The 16,420-nt window shown below is 41.5% G+C and overlaps 1 protein-coding gene across 4 annotated transcripts in view; it reads right to left on the minus strand.

Moving 5' to 3' along the window:
* Window positions 1–16,420, minus strand: part of PPP2R2B (protein phosphatase 2 regulatory subunit Bbeta) — a 464,171-nt gene that overhangs the window by 80,937 nt on the left and 366,814 nt on the right. For all 4 annotated transcript variants that reach the window (XM_015141134.3, XM_015141148.3, XM_015141133.3 and 1 more), the window contains one exon: window positions 15,392–15,504. In XM_015141134.3, coding sequence (XP_014996620.2) covers window positions 15,392–15,504 — 113 coding nt within the window. The remainder of the gene's footprint in view (window positions 1–15,391; window positions 15,505–16,420) is intronic.

A 16,420-nucleotide genomic window follows, 5' to 3' on the forward strand; every position in this document is an offset into this window, starting at 1 on the left:
TACATGTTGAGATCAGTATGTCTTAGGCAAATAAACTCTGACCATACAACCAAGTTAGAAGTCTCTTCCCTCTTATGTGTTCTTTTGTAAATGTATTCTTCTGTCCAAAAGTAGCAACTGGAGTCTCCCAGTTATCTCTCTGTTCTGAGCATTCCTGATTTCCATCTTGGAGCTAGCTACCTATTATTGAATGGTTAGTGCTAAAAGCCAGATACTGTGCTAATATTTTTTTCTGATAACAAGTCCTATGAGATACTTTAAATAATATTATCCCTCCTTTTTGATGATAAAACTGATATGTTGAGAGCTTAAGTAAAAGATTCAGAGTCATACAAAGACAGAGCTAGGATTTGAACCTGGAGTTGTCACTCTAAAGCCCTAGACTCTCTCCCATAATGATTCCAACTATGGGATTTCTGCCCCTATTAGACAATAAGTAGAAATAAGTCTGCCCAACATTTCTCCTGGCAGTAAGAACGTTTTGCTCACAATTTTGAACAAACAAATAATTATTTTGTTTTATTTTAAGGTATCCATGTGACTCATTCCCTCAGCTTCTACATCCCTTTGTGTACTGTCTTGATGCACTTTTAGGGTCTGTTTGTATGTTTCCCTTCTGATCCTAAGGAATGTAATTGACAGCTCATACATCTTGGGTTGTGTTGTAATTTTGAGAATATGCTTCCCTTTAAAATATACCAATGTGGAATAAAAGGTCTCTTCTATCATTGGCAGCAGGAATATCTGGGCTGGACAAACACGTGGCTCCCTTTCAATGTAGGTGCCACTCACCAAACTCTCTCTCAAAAGTTCTGGGAACTGAGCTTACATCTATTCTGAAGAATGAACCAGTCTCCCCCAGAGTGTTATCTACTCTGTCTAGTGTAGCCCAGAAGAAGCACAAGACTTAGTATTTCTTGAGTTTTGCTGTACAAGTTAGTAGTTACTCAGTGTTGGCGCTTCTCCAACTAGGATATTTCAGGTTCTCACATTCTGCTAGATAATTGGTAATATTATTATTATTAGAGACAGAGTCTTGCTCTGTTGCCAGGCTGGAGTGCAGTGGCGTGATCTCAGCTCACTGCAACCTCTGCCTCCTGAGTTCAAGTAAGTCTCGTGCCTCAGTCTCCAAGTAGCTGGGATTACAGGCATACGCCATCACACCCAGCTAATTTTTGTATTTTTAGTAGAGACAGGATTTCACTATGTTGGCCAGGATGGTCTCAGTCTCCTGACCTTGTGATCCAACCGCCTCAGCCTCCCAAAGTGCTGTGATTACAGGTGTGAGCCACTGCGCCCAGCTGATACTTGGTATTTTAAACAACATAAATTGTGATGAAAATCTGGGTACTGCCCAATCAACTTAAGCTTTTGAATCTTTATTGAGCATCTTTGGACTTGCTATCTTTCATTTAATCTTATTTTGTTTTTATGTTCCCGCCACTTCACTATAAATACCCTGGTATCCTGGACTGTGGGATAGCAGGTTAGTTGCAATTGGTCTGTCTCAGAGATTTTTGCCCAGTGAATGAAAGGAAAATGGCAACAATAACAACCATTATGACAGTTACAAAGTAGAGAAATCTAGGATCAAACATATAGCAAGTACAATACTAAGCATGCTCCCTGTTAAAGTCTGGGAAAGCCTTAGTGGCTGTTAATGTTAGATTAGCAGTAAACGCTGTTAGCAAATGCCATAGAAACAAATTGCCCCTTGCTGGAGCCAGTGGGCATTTGTCTCTGTCATTCCTCTGGGCATGGGGCTCAGTTTTCTTTGCAGGGACAGCAGAGGAAATCCTGCTTCGGAGGAAAGCAGGAGCTCTTTTTTATGGTTCTGCACTGTTAACCAACCTCAGTCACTTTTCTCTCTCTCTCTCTGGCCCACTGCTTGCACGGAAAATTGAGGTAATGATTTATATGTCGTAAGCAGTTCTGACAGGTGCACTCTATCTTGGCTTCCTCCTGCCCCAGGACTAATCGGAAGCTTATCTTTTCCTTTGTGTAATAGGGAGCTGTCAGGTTCTATGACCCTCCAAACAATTCAATCACTCATGGGCAGATTCACCTTGGAGGGAGGACGCCTTAATATTGGAGAAATCCGGTGGAGGCCATGCCCTGACATGTATCGAAACAATGGCAGCCGGGGGCTAGAGGGCAACATGGCCAAACTTACAAAATGTCATTTGCTTCCTAAATTTAAACTCTTCTTCCAGGAACTATCTAGGTGGCTTTTCCACCTTGGCGAACATCCTGTCTTCGGTACAGAACATGTAACTATCTGGGCAAAGTAGGGCTGTTCCAAAAAATGACCTGTACTGAGAAGTGAGGGCTTGCATTGCTCATGGAGAAAAAAGCGAGTTCCTTAACAAGACCTGTGGTGCCCAGCATGATCTGGCCATAAGCTGCCTCACCACCTGCATCTTACTGGTACCACACATCCCCTGCACTCAGCATTCAGCCACCTGGGCAACTCCTTCCACACTGTGTTTTCCTGTGTGACTTCCTACCTGATGGCCTTTGTGCATGCCACCTCCTCTGCCTGGAACATTCTTCCTGCTCCTCTTCTTACCTTCCTCCTGCTGTGGTTTAAATATTAATTGCTCAGGAAATTATTCTCTGCTCTCCCTGAAAAGATCAAATTCTTCTTATAATCTGCTCTCCTGTACACCATGCACCTTTCCTCTAGAGGCCCCATTACATTGTCAGCTTTACATTAGCAGCATTTTATGCATGTTTTTCCAACCCAAAGAGACGGCTAGCTCCATGAAGGCAGGAACCATATCTTTCATGTTCACTTCTATAACTCCAGGGCTAATCATACTACCTGGCTTACAGTAGGGACTTAATAAGTGCTTGTGGAATTAATTTTTTAAAATGCATAGCAAGAAACCGACGTGGTGCTTATGTTCTTAATTGGTTTGACCGCCAAGTAGTGCAAGGGCATATCTAGTTGGGACTGGTGTGGTGGTCACCTCTGAGTCCATCTGCATAGAGGATTTTACTATGGGAAGGAATAATGATAACCAAGTGTGGCTTTGTTTTGTCACTTCTATCTTAATCTCTAACCTTATAACTCCTGAACTCCTGCCCTGTTGTCTGCTTTGACAATCTTATGTTTCCCTCATAGGATGCTTTTCTTAGATGCTCTTTGAATCTGGAGAGCCTATGATTTAAAAATTCAAGCTTTCAGAAGTTTCTAAACATCTGTATATTTGATATTGAACTGGGAAGATAATTGGACAGAGTTTTCACCTTGTGTCTGGATGTTTTCGCATTAAATAGTCAGTGTCCTTATTTAATTGAATGTTGCAGAACTCTCACTCCCTGAAAATAATGAGACGATGTGAGATCACAGAGTACAGAATAAAATGTTGAGAAAGAACTCAGGCAGTTTCTAAATACACAATGGGATTGACTGTAATGTTAGGCAGGGCAAATGAAGTTGATGTCGTCACTATTTTTTTTTTTTTTTGCGGTACAGGATTGCTTTATTTTTTACATTAATGGTATCATGCTATAATCTTATACTTTAAAAAAAATTTCCTGTCTCTCTCCCTCCTTTCCTTCCTTCCTCTTTCTGAGACAGGGTCTCACTCTGTCACTTAGGCTGGAGTTCGGTGTCCTGATCTCGGCTCACTACACCAGGCTCAAGCAATTCTAACCACCGTAGCCTCCCAAGTAGTGGGGACTACAGGCATGTACCACCATACCTGGCTAATTATTGTATTTTTTATAGAGATAGGGTTTCACCATATTGCCCAGGCTAGTCTTGAACTCCTGTACTCAAGTGATCCACCCACCCAAGCCTCCCAAAGGGCTGGGATTACAGGCGTGCACCACCACTCCTGGCCCGTTATGACTATTTTCAAACCAAAGATTCCTAGCCACTGGATTACAAATCCCTTGAGGGCAGAGACCACACATGTCCGTCATGACTATATGTATGGAATCCTTTTTAAATAAGTAGCAGGTAAGATTAATGTTAGGTTAGACAGAAGGAAACATTTGTGAACAGTGATTGGTTTTAGATTGGCTGATGGTTCTTTTCTGCTTCAAGAACTCTCTAAAGTAGGATAAAGCCTCCATGGCTCAGATGGTTAAAAGCCATTGCTGTTGGGAGGCCAGGTAACACGGTGGTGAAGAATGAGGCATCTGCAGTTAGAGAGGCAGCAGTGAACTGTGCTTCTGCCACTTGCTAGAGGACGGACTGCCTCCTCCACATGCTGGAGTTTCCTCATTGTGAAACGGTGATCATAGCTCATGGGGTTAGCAATTACACTAGCAAACGAGCAAAGTTCCTGATACAATATCAGGCACTAGTATGTTTTCAGTTGATATTAATGAACTTGAATGTCAAGAGGGAAGTGCTAGTAAGAATCTTATACCATCAGGTGATTCCGTGACTGGAAGGCAGTAAGGGCAGAATGAAAATCTTGCCAGAGGGTAACTCCTGTTCACTGATCCAATTCCTTCAGCCAGCATTTCCCAAAGTGAGGTCTACTGCTGTGCTACTCAAAATAGACTGATGAACTGTTTATTACTGGTCCATAACAAGGTATAGGAGCTCAAGCCAAAATCAGTGCATTGCTTCATCCATTGAGAAAGTCTTACTATGGAAAAGTAAAGTGTCAGCTGAAGTATGTAGTGGCTTAGTGGCACACATGACTCATATTCTGGTGCAAGCTCCTTAGCTCATTGTGTACTGGCACGGGCCAAGGACTGCATTTGGAGTAGAATGTTCTAGAGAACAGTAATCCTCTGAATTGAGAAAAGAGTTCTTCATGGTCAAATAAGTTTGGGGGAAACCGCTTCGTGCCACATATCTTTCTTGGATTTGATACTGCATATTATCATATTAAAAGTTCTCAGAAACCCTGAAGTAAATAAATTTGCTTAAATGTGTTTAGCTAGAGTTTCCCATATTACTTGAGCCAGAGACATTTGTGAGACAGAGTATGCGTATGCATGTGTGTACCACTGCTTTTAACAGTTTTCTGGTAAAGAAAATAAACTCATCTGATCACAGCAACAAACTACAAGAGCGTGACCCACCTTTCTCCATCCAAACAAACACAAACCTAACACCTTTCAGGTAGAAAATTCCTTTCCTCGTTGCTAAACCATTCTAAGGAAACCAGAGAATAAAATATATTTTTCTGTTGAAAACAATCTTCTCTAACATGAAACCACCCTTGTAAGTAGTTTTCTGCAACCAAGATCTTGTTTTTATGCATCAAAGACAAGATAGTATCTTGCTATGCACACTACCCCTAGGGAAATATTTAAAATATTTTTCTCTGGTAAGGACTGGTATTTAAAATGCTTACATCAATGCATCAGTCGAAGCCCGGCTTGCAACATACTAGGATCAAAGTGATCATGTCCTCTATTGAGTTGGATTCCAAATCCATTTGCACTAATTATTTTCTACAAAAATCCTAATGCATAATGAGGAGAGGCCCTAGAAGTCCTCTACTGATTTCAAATTAGTTCTTTGCATAACCTAGTAGTAAAAAGGGATCTAGGCATGTATTTTTGATATCCTATTAGTAAAGTCTAGTTGAAAAATAAATAAAAGTCAGCTCTTTACTTTGTTAACATTTTTAGGCTTCTTGAGCAATGCCCTGCTTGGGTACTGTGTGCCATGTCCATGCCTGCACACGCCCACACATGCACGTGTAGTTTCGGGTACCAGAGACACACCCATTGCTCCAGCAACAGTGAGCTCACACCTCAGAAATGGGACCTGGTGTGGGGCGAATATCTTTCCCATTATGCTCATAATTCAGATAATTTCATCTGAAAAATTCAGAAAATAAAAGTATTCTCTCCTTCAATCATCCAATTACCTTGATTTTTCACTTCCTTTGAAAAGTATACAGAGAGCCCTTTAAATGAAAAGGTGGGAGAATCACTCTAATAACTTCTCATTTGAGAAAATCCTATCTGGGTCAGTGTGAATCAGGTTGGAATAGTGACAAGATCCTTACTTGCAAAGCCCTAAAAAGGCCAGAACTCTGCCCTGTCAACCTTCCCACATCTCTGAAATTCAGACCATTTAACAACCAAGTTTAGGGGAAGACAATGTGTCAGAGCCTAGAACACTACCAGGCTTTATGGCCAGGGAATCTCAAGGTAAATGGCACCAGAGGCCATGGAAACATCCAGATTTGCTTCTGTAATGTGATTCTTTTCTTTTTCTGACACGAGTGGACTTCTCAGCTTGCCACTGCCATTGAGTGTACATATGGGAGGTGTCTTTTATTGGTTCCTATCACATTCAAGAAGCCATGGACACCTTCCAAAGGGTTTGGGAGCAAAAGACAAAGAGAACTCGATCCTAAGCCAGGTATAGGGTTCTGCTTATATTTACATCTATGTTGGATCTAATTACTACACGGTAAGTGCAGCATAACAAAGGTACCTTTGGGAAGAAAGAAAATATTTTATTGTCAGTGAATACACTCTGAATGCAAGGCAGCTTAGGAGAGTCAGTACAAAGGCAGATTCAAAGCATAATGAATTGCTTGTCTCTAGATGTAATACTACTTTGAACTTTTCAATATACTCATCATGCTTTCCTGAAACTCCTAGTCTCTAGGTAAAAGACACGATGGGAAAAAAGAGGAGAAAGGGATTAACATAAACTAAGCATAGGTACAAGATATTATGCTAGATACTTCAACAAGTGACTTTATCAGCCCAACCTCTGTAAGAAAGTATAGTTATTACTTTGGAGTCAGCTTTCACCTGGTTTAAAAATATGGCTGTGCCACTGAGTAGCTATAGGCATGAGCATATTGCTATAGCTCTCTAGATCAAATGTCCTCATCTGCAAAATGGGGATAACAATAGTACCCACTCCACAGATGGCCGTCTGGGCATAGTGAGATGGTACCTGCCTAGCAGAAGGCCTGGCACAAAATACATACTTAATAAATGTTTGCAATAGTGTTACTCTTATAGCACACTGGCAACTAAGTGGGCTGCCCCCATGACTTGACCAGGAGTAAGAAGGGGAAAGAAGTTGAGTTATAAAAGGCACTAACAGCTCACAATCAATCACAGAGTCATCATGGATGCTCATTCTAAATCAAATCACTTGCTTAGTGTAAAGGCAGTCACGTTTTGATAATAATGTTGTCCTCAGTCTAATCTATATAGAACCTTGAGGTAGGAGGAGACAAGAGGAAAAAGGAAGGAATTTTAAAAATCAAATCTGAGAATCTCTACTTTTGAGTAGAGAGATCGTTATGCCAAAGGGTCTCAAATCCAGCTGATCTTCAGGATGGTCAGGAATATGGCCGAGTGATACAGGTGGGTGCCTTGGCCCTACTCCTGGAGATTCTGAGTCAGTTGGTTGGGGATGACTTAGATGTTCCCAGAGTCTGATGATCATCCAGCTTTGGTAAGCCATGACCTAGTTTCATGTACCCTTCCTACCCCGCCTTCTCCCAAAATAAAATAGAAAGCCCACCTATGCCCAAGGCACCAGTAACTTTTACAATCTCCTTGCAAAGTTGTTTTCCAGCCCCTGCTTACTCATATGTGTTTTGGCTTACACTGAATATTCAGATGCATATACTAAGCATTCTATTTTAATATAAGAGGCAGGACAGCAGCATTTAGAGTCATAAAGACATGCACTCAAGTCGAAGCATTACCACTTACTAGCCGTCTAACCTAAGGCAAGTTCTTTAACTTCTCTGGCTTCAGCTAACACATCTCTACAATAAGGATAGTATCAGTGACTATGTTACAGGTTAATCTTGAAGAGTAAATTAACCAATGCATGCAAAGTGTTCTTGGAACATTAGCATAAATGTTAGCTGCTCTTTTAATTCCAACTGAAGCTGTTCCTTTGGCTAACATGGAACTCAATTACCATCATGTCTCTGAACATTAGCCAAAAATATTAGCCAATGAGCAGAAGAGAAACATCCCCAACCCTCATCCCCCAAAGGCGAAACATGTCAAAACACAAAGGCTTGTCAGTGAGGGTAGTGGCTGAATTCTCGTAGAGGGCTTTCTGATCCCGTAACTGAAACCCCATGACACAGACAGATACAATCAGATAATGATGGCAATCAATAATGATAACAGAAATTATTATTTATTTTCATAAACACAGAGTATGTGCGTCCCACTGAGTTACACACATCACATGCCAGTCTTCACTTTCGGGGCAGTCAATCAATGAGAGATCTTAATATCCACCCACTGAGGCAGGAGGGGGAGGATGGAGCGAAGGTTGAGAAATTACCCGCACCAGAATGACACATTCACAAAGTTAATCTAATCCAGGAGCTGTTGGTGCCATTGCAAGCCTGTGAATATGGAATAGGCTTGATTGATTTTTCACTGCAGTAGCTAAACACGCCATTGTTATTTGCAACAAATGTAAGGAAATAAAAGATGAAACCATAAAAGGATTGGATATGAAGCTCCCAGAGCAGCAATAAATCACAAAATGAAGTCTAAAAAAATTAAAAATGGTAGAGGAAGGCTGTATCTATGTCCTAAGAGGCCTCAGTTATCAAAGCATATACCGAAAATTAAAACCTAGGGCAGTAAAGGCTGATCCTGACTCAACCAATAATTTGCACTAAATCTGGCCTGGGGTTCCCCCTTCTCACAGAATGAGTATCATGACATAGGTACCTCTGAAGGAGCAAGAAAGCCTAAAGGCTGTGGACAGACAGAACATGCTTCATTCCTAGTTCTGCCTCTTTCTAGCTGTGTGACCCTGATGAGATACCTGGCCCCTTAGAGCCAGTTACCCTCTTTTATAAATGGGATAATCACATCCACACTACTAGAAAGAAAGAAATGGCAATGCACATCCTGCATGCCTCAAAGGATCCTTGGGAGCCTCAAATGAGATGTCCAGCGTGAAAGCCCATCTACCTTCCAGATGCATCATGGAAACTCCTTCCTAATCCTCTGTCTCCTACCTTTGTGCTTCTTCTGAACTGCCATGGTTATCATCTGGCTTTTCTCAGGACAGTTATCCTTCTCCATGATTTCTCAAAGTGTGGTCCAGAGACCACCTGCACCAGAATCACCTGGGCATTTTCTGGGAGGGGCCCTGTCAAAGATGTCATTTTTTTGAGTCCAACTCAAACTTTCTAAACCAGCATCCCTAGTGATGAGGTCAGAAATTATATTCTAGGCAGAGTCCCCGGTGACCATGAGGCACATGATCATTTAAGAACCACTGATTGAATTCATTTTATGTTTCAGCCACTCGTAACTTGTCTCCTGCATTCCCCTTAAGGACAGAGAGTGTGTTTCATTCATCTTTGTAAGAACCACACTTTCTGGTGCATGCTTAGTACAGTGTGTAGCCTCATAGGCACTAACTAAGATACAAAATACATGGAAAAGTCCTGCACATCAGATGTTGTCATCCTCACTGTTGTTTAAATCAAGGGCCATGCCATTAAATAGTCCTAATAATAGTGAGGAACAGGAGCTCTGGGGTCAGACAGACCTGGACTCCATTCTTGGCTTTGCTGTTTACTATCTGCAAGGCCTTAAGCCAGTACTTACCTCTCTGAGCCTCTGTTTATACATCTCTAAAATGGGCAGGATGCCTAAGTCACAGAATGATGATAAAGAATGGATATCAAACAGCTGCGCCCCAAGCCTGTCACTAAGAAGGGTTGAACATGCATAGTTGCTATTATTAGTAAACCTAAACCAATAGTCTGTTTAATCAGTTCTCTAGGAAACAAATCAAGTAGTTAATTAAGCTGTTTCACTCAGAGGATCTCTCTTTGGGAAAACTAGCTGGTCTTTTCAGTCAACCTGCCTAATCTCATGACCTTTTAGCAATGGTCCTCAAGAAGTCCTCATTCAGGAGTCAGAGCTGGTAAAACTGAATGCCAGTTGGCCAAGTGTCTTAGACGGTGCCTATGGTTGTGTCCAAATCACCACCAATGGGATTGGCTAACATCAGGGTCATTTTAAGTGGAAAAAGTTTAGTTCTGGAGAGTCATGAGACTATGTGTGTCCTGTGCCGAGAGGAAGACAGAAGCAGTTATTGTGTAAAACATGATGTCATTTGACCTTTCCTCTAAAAATCAGGGCTTCCCTTGTGTACCCACCCTGTGGCAGAAGAGCCTCTGCAGCCCTCAACCCCCGCCTACCGTTCCACCAAAATCAAGCTCATATGTTAAGAAAGCTTTGATAAAAAGCTCTGAGAGACATCAATCAATAATAAAACATTCCTGCCCCATGTTCAGCAATTAATATTTTCTTAAAAAGCAGAACTGTAGAGAATAAGAATGAAAAACATCAGATATGGAGTCATGTGGACGAGGTTTGAATTCCAGCTCTTCCATTTTCTAGCCATGAGATTTTGGGCAAACTTCTTGGCTACTCTAAAACTTGGTTTCCATTTCTGTGTAATCTGTTCACTTGACAGATATTTACTGAATGCCTACCATGTGCCATGGATTGTTCCAGGTGCTGGAGCTGCAGGAGAGAACAAAACAGAGTCCCTGCTTTCATGGAGCTTACATTTTACTGGGGGTGGAGAAGAGGCAGACAGCGAAGAAAATGCTAGACAGTGACAAAAGCTAAGCAAAAAAGGGCAGAGAGAATGAATGGAAAATGTGTACGTGCTCTTTTCCATAGGGATACCCTAGGAGGGCCTGTTAGGTAGTACTTGAGCAGATACTGAAACGCAGAGTAGGCTATGGCTTCAGATGATCTGGGGAGAATAATAGAACCTACCCAAGAGAGGTATAATGAGGACTATGTGATATTAAGGATATAAAATCTAGCACCTGGCACATAGGAAGCACTCAACAGATGGTGGCTATAATTATTTTTATTTGACGTAAGTCATGTTTGAATAAAATTCATTAGAAAAATTGAATTCATCACATCACCTTCATTTTGGGAAGGTTATGACAAGTCACAGCTTGGGAGCTCATAACTTCTAGACTCTATATTTATAATAGGTAAAAATGACTATTTCAACCTGGCCTAGGTTCCCAGGGCACTGGCAGCTGATAATAATGAGAAAAATAATACCTGCAGTCTCATCCTACAGGGAGAAGTATGCTAAGTGTGATTTCTCACCACCCAACTTCCATTTCAGGCTGATTAAGTCACTTTAATGGTGAGTTCCCATTACCTAGAAAGAGCTCTGAGGGTCTGTTACTCCTGGGCAGTGGGAGATTGGGGAAGAATGGCATGGAGGGTCTTGTGAAGTAAAACTGCATAGAGACCTCAAGCCCTTTGTTTCTCCACTGCTGAGGTCAGAGATCTGGAAAGCCAATGTGTAAGTGTGTGTATGTGTGTGTGGTGGGGGGAGGGGACAGTGGTAGGGGGGAGTCATGGTGGGAGGGAGGGAGAGGAAGAGAAGGAGAGGAAGGGAGGGAGGGAGGGAGGGAGAGAGAGATAGATAGATAGATATCAATCGATTGATCCCCTGACCTGGAATAATAATGGCACTAATTATTAAGACAAACATTTCAAATGCCCAATTGTATATGTCTAAGAGCCCTAACTCTTGATTTTTAGTCCCAGTCCTGGAATAACCAGTTGAGGGATACTGGGTAAGTCATTTTCCCTCTCTGAGGCTGCATCGGACTGAAGGGCTCAGATCCCAGACCAAAGTAGATTAAGGCTTGGTTCTCAGCCCTGCATGATCTTGGGTATGCTACTTAACTGTTTGGAGCCTCATCTGTTAAATGAGCTTTTTAACACCCTTTGAGATAGCTAATGCAGATATAGAGTGCAGCATGGTGCATGGGATATGACAAATGATCAATAAATGCTGCAGACCAGCATTTCACCTGCTAAATACCTATCCTGCCCTCCTCACTGGCTATTCTGAAGATGAATCAAGGGACTAGGTAAGAAAATGCTTTGCAATATAAATGGTACTTTACAACTGTAAGGTGTTATTATTAAATTATCACCATGATTATTGCTTTATGTTATGATATTGAGCAGGGGATATAGTTTTCATAGACATGCTTCTCATAGGCTCTTTTGGTAACGAGATTGATTTTGAAAGGCTGTCTTACATGAAAGATACAGTCACATTCTTGCTTTGAAAAGCTGAGTCTCTCAGCACTGAAACAGAACAGGCACATTACACAGTGAGGATTAATTAGCTGTCGGGCATTATTAAATGTTCTCACTCTCAATACCCACATAGAACTGGAAACTATGAAAGTGAGCAAGAAGTAATCATAGTACAGGGAAGGGAAAAAAAGACACAATTGCTGGCAATGCATATTTCAAGAGGTAAATTATAGTCTGATTAATATCACGTCAGCTCATTCTCTGTTTGGAGTCATTGTTCTGAATCTAGTCTTCAGGGTTGCCTGCTTTTTTTTTTCTTCTACCACTGGGATCAAAAATAAAAGGAAGCTGGACTTTTCAGTGTTTAAAGAGTGCTGTGGTGTGGATGTTTACACTGAAATGCAGGATATTTGAGAACCTAGGAAAGGAGAGGAGGTAAATACAGATACTGATATTTATAATCATATAGCAAATATAACATGTCTCTCTAGATTATTTGAGAATTTTCAATTCTCAAATAATTGAAAAATAACAAAGGTTCATAAAAATGATAGCTCGAATGTGTCTTAGGGATGCTGGAGTCCAGTGACAGCAGACCCCCCTTGTCTCAGCCACCAGGGGCAAGTGTTGAAAATGCAGATTCCTTTGGACCTCCTCTCTGGAATGGGTCTCGGGAATCTGCATTTCCCGGTCCTCTGCTTGGCAGCTTAGAAACTAAGCTTAGAGGGAAGAAGGATGATTCATCAGTTAGTTTACACAGCTGGTTAGTAAGAAAGCAAGAACCAGAGCTGGAATTTTCCAACTCCCAGCCACACCTCAGGGCCTCTTTCTCTGTTTCATCTGAAGTCCACTTCATTGGCATCACTGGCTTGGCATGGGGAGGATCTCTGCTCTCGTGGAAACTGAATAGGCCTTCTCTGCTTTTTATCATAGGGATGGAATTCTCCCAGGGTTAAGCACAGATATATGAAATCCCATAGGATGCCATGGACAGTAGGATTCCACAGTGGGGTTTACAGATGGCATCTGAGAAATTCCATCCACATAGCAAATAAGGGCAAGGTAAAGTCTGGGCGTTAAGTTCTTGGTATAAGCTCTAAGTGGCACTTAATCCAGTTGTTTTCCCCATAAGATTACCATGTCTCAAGGGGCAAAAGACAGTCTTATTCCTGCTATATTGCCAGTACGGTGTTTGCCACTTAGTAAATATTGGTGAGTAGTTTGTAGAATAAATACAGCAGTATAAAAAGTATAAAAAGAAAAACAACTGAATTGTCTCATATTAATAAGCCCACTATCAGTAGGGGGTAGTAATAGCCATAGTGATGATGATGTTATTAATACTAAAATAACAGCAGGAAACTAACATTATTGAGTGCTTTTTGTGAGCCAGCACTACACAGGTTAAGCTCTTTCTTACACAAAATAACTTACTGAATCCTCACAACAATTCCAGGAAGCAGTGACTATCATCATCCCTGTTATACAGATGAGACTTTGGAGGCACAAGGTGTTCAAATATAGCCACGTGCCACATGATGTTTTGGTCAATAACATTGGTTCCATAAGATTATAATACCGTATTTGTATTGTGCCTTTTCCATGTTTAGATATGTTTATATACACAAATACCATTGTGTTATAATTGCTTGCAGTATTCAACACAGGAACATGTGTACAGGTTTGTAGCTGAGGAGCAACAGGCTATACAATGTAGTCTAGGTCTGTAGTAAGCTATACCATCTAGGTTTGCATAAGCATACTCTGTGATGTTTTCACAACAATGAAGTCACCCAACAATGCATTTCTCAGAATATATTCCCATCATTAAATGATACATGACTGTAATATGCCCAAGGTCACTATTGGAAAGTAATGGAGCCAGAATTCTAAACCAGACTGGACTGACTCAACAATAATACTCTTCACTACTCTACTTTCCAGCCTCCAAAACCCCTGCACATTCAGAGCATCAAGGTTGGGTTTATGCCAAGTCCACCCAGTCTGATAAAGTGGACTTGAATGGAGGTTCTTCAGAGTTGAAGGCATAGGCTGATGAGAGGAAAGAGAGTCACCAATGCTTGTGAGCTCAGAAGCAGCTCAACTGAAGACCATGTACCTATTAGTACAGGGTAAACACCTAATAGCCTAGCACGGTGGTCAGCAGAGAGTCTATATTCAAAAAGTAACTGCTGAATAAGCAGATGTATGAATAAATGAATTATTAAACAAAAAAACAAGTGAGCTAATCAAGCATACAATGACCATCTCATTTTGACTTTCAAACATAGGACAAGAACCTCTTTTCCTCACATCTGCTTCACTGTCTCCCTTCTTGCTTTTGGTCTTTAGCAGAGTTGCTGGTGTCTGAAATCACATATTTTACACAGTTTTACAAGTCCATTGGGGCTAGGGCTATCCTAACATGTGCCTGCTTTACTGCTCACATTGAACGTGTTCATAACTGAGCTCATCATCCAGTCCTAACCCACTTTACCTTACATCTAGAGACCCTTCCCTTAAAAATTCCCTTTGAGAAATCTGTTTTTAATGCCACTTTCCTATTTGAACTTTTCTGGTCTCCAACAACCACAGATAATTTCTTCCTCCTTTGATCAAACTACAACTCTCCAACACTCTCTCAATGAATTTATCTTACTATACTTAGTGCCATAATCATTTGTATATTAGTCTTACAACTCCTCTTTATCAGACTATGTATTTCTGAAGAACAGGAAGGAAGCCTCTCAGACTAAGAGTAGAGATCATATATTGAGGACCAGCCATAGAGGAAGGGTTTTCCATCCTTCTTGCATTTCTTCCTCATAAGTCCACGAGCAGTAAGTACTGTGCTCACCATTTTGCAGATGGAGAAACTAAAATTAACTTGCATGGTGAAAGCTCAAAAAGGTTAAGTGACTATTGAGAAATTTGGGTAAGTGGCAGAATTTGAAGCCAGGTCTGTTAGATTATTAAGTTTGTGTTCTGAATCGCAAGACTGCAACTCGCCATCTGGGTTCTCATCCCTGTACCTTGAGTACAGAAGGTGCTCAAGACATTTTAGATAATGTGAACAACAGAGGCTAAGATTATAGTAACGTCTGGCAGTGGCCATGTGGGCAAGTCTTCTGGGACAAAAGGAAAAGCATGGATCTGTAGTCATTAGAAGGCTTGGCACCTTTCCTGCTTCTCCATCTGCCACCAGAGAGACTGGGGTAGGCTGAGTCTCTGCCTACGTTCCCTCACTGGCCCATTATAGTTGCAACCCACAGTAACAACCAGCATGTGGCCAACCTTAGGAGACCTGCCCCTGACCGTGGTGGCCAGGGCAACCGTGTGCACTCACCCTCAGGGTTGTGATGGTGGCAGGATCTCGGAGCCGACCCTCCTCATCTTTCAGATTGTAGCCTTCTGGCCTCTTATCACGCTCGCTGACTTTCCACAGCTTCACAGTTTTATCTGCAGTGGGCAACCAGATTAAGTCAGAATTATAGTGAAAAGCAAGCTCATAAGGGAGTTTTCCTGGGGGTAGTGGGGAGAGGAAGAGGTAAGGTTGGAGAGAATTGCTACAGAAGCTGGCTCACGTAAAGGGTTGCCGTGCATAAATCCCTTGTCATTTGAAGGCAGAGCTCATATTTCAAAACAAAAACATACATTATGCTGGGACAAATGGATTTCCCTGACAATGGGCTCTTAAATCTATAGCGTATACCTTAATTTAGCTCATTCCATAAAAGCATTTATTGAACATTGAATAACAAGAGTAGCGACATACACAGAGCTTACGATGTAACTAAGAATTTTACATGAAAAAGTTGTTTAACAGTCATAACTCTGGAAGTAGGTGCCATTATCTCTATTTTAGCATCTCACCTCACTGACACATCGTCCTTACCATGTCCTAAAAGGCCCTTCATGACCTGCCCTCTCCACTTTCTCCACCTTTCTGACCTCCCTGTCCACCCTCTCCCTGCTCACTCACTGGGCTCCTGCCACGTGGCTTCCCTACAGCTCCAGGTACACGCTCAGGTTACTAAGCCTTGGGGCCTTTGCACTTGCTGTGTCTTCTGCCAGGAAAGCCCTTTACCCTCTTTTTCATGTAATTCGCTTCTTTACTTTTCTCTTGCATTTGCATCCCAACCTTAGAGAGGCTTATGTAAAACCTACCTAAAAATGCTGTCCTCAGAACCAGTCTCTATCTCCTCTCTGCTGCTTTATTTTTCTTCATAATACTTTTTACTACCTGACAATCTGTTGATTATTTATCAAATAACTATCTGTCTTGTCTCACTAGAGTGTAAAATTGTTGAAGGTAGGGATTCTATCTCCCTTGTTCATCACTGTACCACCAGCACCCAGAACAGTGCCTGGCACA

The sequence above is a fragment of the Macaca mulatta genome, chromosome 6, assembly GCF_049350105.2.
Source record: "Macaca mulatta isolate MMU2019108-1 chromosome 6, T2T-MMU8v2.0, whole genome shotgun sequence".
Taxonomy (NCBI): domain Eukaryota; kingdom Metazoa; phylum Chordata; class Mammalia; order Primates; family Cercopithecidae; genus Macaca; species Macaca mulatta.